General features: G+C 32.3%; 1 protein-coding gene across 1 annotated transcript; it reads left to right on the top strand.

Annotated features, from left to right (window-relative positions):
- The first annotated feature begins 1787 nt into the window (after positions 1-1787).
- On the top strand, positions 1788-6229 carry LOC117028727 (NKG2-A/NKG2-B type II integral membrane protein-like). Its single transcript, XM_033117618.1, has 6 exons — positions 1788-1996; positions 2385-2480; positions 2983-3036; positions 3560-3711; positions 5322-5422; positions 5735-6229. Exons 1-6 carry the CDS (start codon positions 1810-1812, stop codon positions 5844-5846), a joined length of 702 nt encoding a protein of 233 aa, XP_032973509.1. The 5' UTR covers positions 1788-1809; the 3' UTR covers positions 5847-6229.

The following is a 6229-nucleotide window of genomic DNA, read 5'->3' as shown; positions in this document are numbered from 1 at the left end:
ACTAAAGGATGCCCGACTTTTTGGCCAACAGAAGGTATGTGTCGCTACTCTCCTGTCTCTACTAGCCCATCTCAGATAGTGGGAGATTCCAAAGAATGTATGTGAAGCATCTGAGGTACAATTAATATACATCAAAGTCAAAGTGGAACATTGCTGTTTTCATTTGAATAATTTAGAGTAAAAAGCAACCTTAAAATATGAAATATGTTGAAAGAGTTCTTAAAACATTCAAGTTATTGCCTGCAGGAAATAATCAAGTGCATATACACATACCTATTTGGGTTTGTATATCAATGTAATTTAGACTGAAACCCACAGATACCAAGACAAGGAATAATTAGTTTTGGATTTTATAATCAGTGCAAGGTGCTTTGTTTTATAGTAAATGTTAATTTATATTTTGCCCAACTTTTATGAATAGATTCTTAAAAAAGAATTCATTGCATGATGAAGGCCAAACACAATTCCTTACATACTTATTTAGATGGAGTAAAAGCAGCTGGATTTTAAATAAAATTCAGGATGAGGTAGCTTCTGTAAAATGCTAAACTAAACTTCATTATAAACAAAAAAGAACTTTTAAAAAACTGAACAAAGTTGCAAAAAAGATGCACTATACTGATTATAGTCCTGCTTAATGATTTTTTTTTACAAGGTATAACTCATATGAATAAGAAAAAAAACCACATGGAAATTGTCACTAAAATAATAATTAAATATCTAATATTTATCGAGAGCTTGTAAGTGCCATGTTGAGTGTTAAGAGTTTTACATGCATCAGATCTTGCATATTATTATTTCCATTTTAAATTACTTCAGTAGGTTACCTGACAGTAAGTAACTTTTTAAAGACCACACATTGTAAGTTTAAAGGCCAAAGTTATTCCTGTCTCTCTGACTATAGAGCCCATTGACTGAATTATTAAATTACATTTTCTGGATTATTACAAATGCTTACACAACTAAAGAGGTCATCACTGACTTTGACAACCGAAGATTCAGCTTCGGTTGAATCAACAGTGTTTTTCCATAATGACCTATACTTTATTTATGATTTTATATGTTCATATCACACTCAGTAAATCAATTATTATTTTGTAAAATAACTTTTTAATACTTTCTTGTTAACTTTTTAATAACAATTTTTGTTGTTTTATTTTCAATATTGTTTGAGTTATGAAAAAGTAATAGTGTGTTGTGAAACATTTTCCAACATATAAAACATTTCTTTAAATTTTTACTTATTTCTCAGAACTCCTCAACCATTCAAAATAAAGGACCATTTGGTAACCCCTTCAATAAATAAAGGTAGCTCAGTAAATAAATGGAATTTAGTGCAGGAAATTACTATATAAACCAACACTACTATTACCCATCTTTGGAGCACTTAGTCTGTACTTTTGGATTTCAAAACCATCATAAACATCATGTCTCCTTTTTCTAATAAAACATTTCAATTTTTATTACAATCATTGTAATGGTGTTAAAATATTTCTGTGGACTCTGACTTTAAATTAATGAGGGTGTTATTATTCAAGAACTATGTTTCTTACTAATTATGCTCCAACAAATAATACATCGACAAATGTAGAATATATTAAAAATGTATTTAACCATAACACCTATTTAAAGTTCTAAAACATTACAGCATTTAAAACAAGACCTTTAGATTCTTCTACAGGGAAATGAGCCCACCTCACCCTCTACCCCACCCCTCTTTTACTGCAAGGATCTCGTCATTTGCATGTGCCATTATTCTTCAGTACCCTTATCTTAGAGCACAGTCTCTGACACCACTCAGCTGCAGAGATGAATAACCAAAGAGTAACCTATGCAGAACTGAATCTAGCTAAGGACTCCAGGAGACAGCAAATAAAACCTAAGGGCACTAAGAGTTCCATTTCAGTAACTGAGCAGGAAATAACCTATGCAGAATTAAATCTTCAAAATGCTTTTCAGGATCTTCAAAGGAATGACAAGAGCTACCACTGCAAAGGTAAAATATTTATTAGATACACAGTATAATTGTTCTAGGACGTGCAGAGATGTGGGGGACAGTAGGGAATATGTGGAGAAACACTTTTTATTTGTGGGGATCAGAGCTTGAAGTTGGAATACAGCATTCTAATGTGAAATCTGAGGACTGATTTTACTCAGGCATCGTTGTATTGTGTAGTCTTTGACCCACGACTCATGGAGCATTGTATTTCCATGGAGCACAATGCAGTGGTATATTCTGAGAGGAAGACTGCAATGGTAGATATTAGACTGGGATCCAAGTTTATGTATATGATTCCCTGTTCAGGAAGGTTCTCTGTGTGTAAACTGTCTAAAAAACTGTTTCTATCTCATTCCTCAGTGTTTCCCTTTCTCTCTTCCTGTAGATTTTCCATCATGTCCAGAGAAGCTCATTGCTGGGATTCTAGGAGTCACCTGTGTTGTCTTGCTGTCCACTGTGGTAACGATAGCTGTTACTACTTGTAAGTCAATTTTTGAAAGATTATAAGGAAGCCTTTTATTTCAATGATCATCAGTGCCTCTAAACATTTCATAATATGGACTAGAACTCTCATTTTAAGTATGCATTTAGACTAAATGTGGATGTTTTTCAGAATTTGTCAAAGGTATAAAGAAAATGATTCTAGACAGTAATATATATATATATTATTATATAAATATATATATATATTCAGATTTCATAACTCAAAGACATTCTTTAAGAGACTAAAAGAACTTATTGAAAAATACAGACTAATTCTTTAGATTGGGTAAACCAATACTGGAAGAAATGGTGATGTTTGTCTATAATCTTTTGAAATAGACTTCCTCCAAATCTTCATTATTTTATTTGTTGGTAAAATCAATTTTATTTCAAATGTTTCTCAACTTAAACAATACACCAAACTTCAAACTAACAGCCTAAAATTATTATGATTTATTTATATCAAAATTAAGTTTTTTATAAGAATTATTTTTTTCTAGCTTCTGGAATATCAGAGCAGAGCAATTCATCCCCAGTAACAGGAAATGAGAAAGGTACATTATGATTTTCAAAGTTCTGATATTGGTATAGTTTACATTTTTCTCTATCTCAAGGAATGCAAAATATATTTTTTGGGAGAACGCAATTATAAAATTTGGCAATAAGTGTTCATAAATAATGATTATAAGTGTTTCTTCTCATGCAACAATATGAAGAAATCTTCATTTAAAACACCATACCTATTGTTGCCAATTGGCTCAAATTTCCTGCTGCTTTAATAAGATGAGATAAATATCATTGCTATTCTAAAAAAGTGGGTTCATTCATTGACACTCAGGACATTAAAGATGGATATATTTGCTTATGTGTTTGCTCTATATGAGCACGTAAATTAGGGAAGGCGAGGTGACCCTTCTCTGGGAGTGTGTTAGTGTGTTTTGTTTTATAAGTGCCAGGCTTTGAGGGTGCATGGATACGATATGCACATATATGTTTATAACTATGCATATATGTAGATTAATGTTTGCTTTTTAAAACTCTAATTCTTATTGAATAATAATTCATAATCTTTCTCAGCCCATCATTGTGGTCGTTGTCCAAAGGAGTGGTTTACATATTCCAACAATTGCTATTACATTAGTAATGAACGTAAAACATGGACTGAGAGTCACATGGCCTGTGCTTCCAAGGACTCTAATCTGCTTCTTATAGAGAATGAAGAAGAAGAGGTAACATTTTAAATGTTTTAAAAAATTTATCAAAAGCTTGTATATTTGATGTTGTATTACCAGAGTTCATACATAGTTTTGTACATATTTTTAGTTTTTATTTTAAAGTCCATTAATAGTTCATTGACCCTATAATATTCTATTTATAATTTATACCACTAATGCACATCTGATAAGATCCAGTTCATGCTTTTCATAGGAAACCAGTTTTCTACAAATACTTTTTTTCTAAAATAAACTTTGCTATTTAATTTTATCATACATCAAAGACACTAAGCTTATCATAATTGTGCAGATTTATTATCAAGTAAATAGAATCACATAATTATTAATCAGATTACAAATAGAAGTTTCCAGCCCTCAGCAGCCCTGCTCTTCTTTATTCTCTTATTGCTTTTCCTCCCTTCTTATTCAACCACTGTCCTGACTTTTCATATGATGGGATGTCGGTTTGTTTTTGAACTTCATATAAATGGAATCATACAGTATACTTTTTTAATCACCCTGTCTTTTTCAATTCCATATAATAATTTTGTAATTTATCCATACTATTGTATTTTTCTGCACTTCATTCATATCTAATGCTGATTATATAAACGCAACATTTTAAAATCCATTCTCTCTGATGTCTCTGGATGGGGATGTGAGTCTCATGCCCTCAAGGATGAACAAGCTTCCTGGGTCCAGTTCTTTAGTCATAAGATCCCCTTTGCTGGTCCAATCCCCAAACCCCCTACCCTGGTGGGGGAAGGAGAAGCACTTCCTCTGGCTGCTTCTCTTAGCAGGTGTCCTGATGGATCACCATGCACACCTACCTGAGGAAGTTGCTGGACAGGATTCTCTCTCCAAAGCAGAGAAGGAATGTCTTCCTTGAGCCACCCCTATTGCTAGGTTGGGTGCTGGGAACAGCAGGCCTAGGTCACTTTCTTCTGTTGGGAGGGGATATGATTCTCTGTCACTCTGTTGTTCCCAATTCTGGGAACATTTCCCTTTTCTTCTTCCACCTTTCAGAGTTCTTCTTTACTTGTATCTTTCATTAGTTCTAAAATTTATCGTTGTACTTAGGAGGCAGTGGCAGGAAATGAGTCTCTGACACCTTTTATGGACCATTGGATTCCACCAACACGGAAATAGGTTGATGTAGTGCTTATCAGGTTAAAGAAAGGTATGGGCACAGAAAACCAAATTTTGGCTTCCATGTCATTTATTTTATTAATTGTAATACCTTCATTTTTTCTAAAACCTGAACTCTGAGAAACATAGAAAACTACATTGATTTTGTCACAGTATCAAATACATGCAATAAGTATTTGGAAACTTATTGCAAGCCCTGTTATGTTAGTTTTTTCAACATGGGTAACTACTAAATTACACAAATCAGAATTTTCCTTATTAACAGAACTATTAAGCCTAAATGTTTAAGACTTAATTTTAAATGTTAAATGTGGTTTTTGTCTTTAACACATATGGTTAGTGTTAGATTAGGATTCAACACTCTTAATTTGTTCTGCAATTAAGGATCCTATGAAAGAATACGCTACTTGCATTTAAAAAAATAATATAAACTTTCACAGTGATTATTTAAATAAAATTTCTTTATTTTGGGGTAGCAATTTCTGAGTTCCATATCACCTGTATCATGGATTGGAGTCTTCCGTAACAGCAGTGATCATCAATGGATGTTGATAAATGGTTCACCTTTCAAACTAAAGTAAGTTGTTTTCTAAATGCTACATGAAGAAAAATGTAAAAAAGAAAAATTCAGAAGAATGGTATTAATGCATTTGTTTAAGTTGAATTATAAACATGAGGAATAATGGTCAATGGTAATGAAATGTTGATATAAATATTAAAAAACGACAATCCAGTTTTCCCAATAACAAACTCTTTTTAATATTATATGAAAAATGTTGTTACCCATTTTGAAAATATTTCTCTATTACAGTTACATTGAAAATGCTATTGTTTCACGGAGTCCGCCCATATGATATAACAACAGAATATTCATTTTTCTCCATTACAGGATAGCAGAATTATCATCAGTCGGTGATGACTGTGCTGTGCTATCCTTATCTGGCCTCCAATCAAGTGTTTGTGGGTCTCCAAAAACGTATCTTTGCAAGCGTAAGCTTTAGAGTTAAAATACTTCAGTTGGGTTACTTAATTTTTCAAGTAATGGAAATAATATTATGATTGCATACACTTAAAATTTATTATATTATTTGTTCTAATAATGAAAAAAAGTTTTTGTAATAATTATTGGAAAATAATATACATATGCAAAAGTACAGATATCATTACTCTTAGTGTATTGCTTTTATTGTTCAACGTTATGTTTGTGGTATTCAATCTTTCGAAAAGATCATGTTGTATGAGTTAATTTATAGTAAATACCAAGAATAGGCAAACCTGTAGAAGGAGAAAGTGGATTCGTGGTTCCCAAGGGCTGAGGGTGTTGGGCACAGGAAATGACTGCTAACTGGTACACTGTTTCATTTGGGGGAGGAAAACATTCTTT

The sequence above is a fragment of the Rhinolophus ferrumequinum genome, chromosome 10 (genome assembly GCF_004115265.2).
Source record: "Rhinolophus ferrumequinum isolate MPI-CBG mRhiFer1 chromosome 10, mRhiFer1_v1.p, whole genome shotgun sequence".
In the NCBI taxonomy this organism is placed as follows: Eukaryota; Metazoa; Chordata; class Mammalia; order Chiroptera; family Rhinolophidae; genus Rhinolophus; species Rhinolophus ferrumequinum.
This window is presented reverse-complemented; position numbering and strand designations above follow the sequence as displayed.

Coding starts and splice junctions, on each gene's coding strand:
- LOC117028727 (XM_033117618.1), top strand. CDS start 1,810: ATGAATAACCAAAGAGTAACCTATGCAGAACTGAATCTAGCTAAGGAC. Junction 3,712..5,321: donor TAGAGAATGAAGAAGAAGAG/GTAACATTTTAA, acceptor ATTTTGGGGTAG/CAATTTCTGAGTTCCATATC. Junction 5,423..5,734: donor GGTTCACCTTTCAAACTAAA/GTAAGTTGTTTT, acceptor TCTCCATTACAG/GATAGCAGAATTATCATCAG.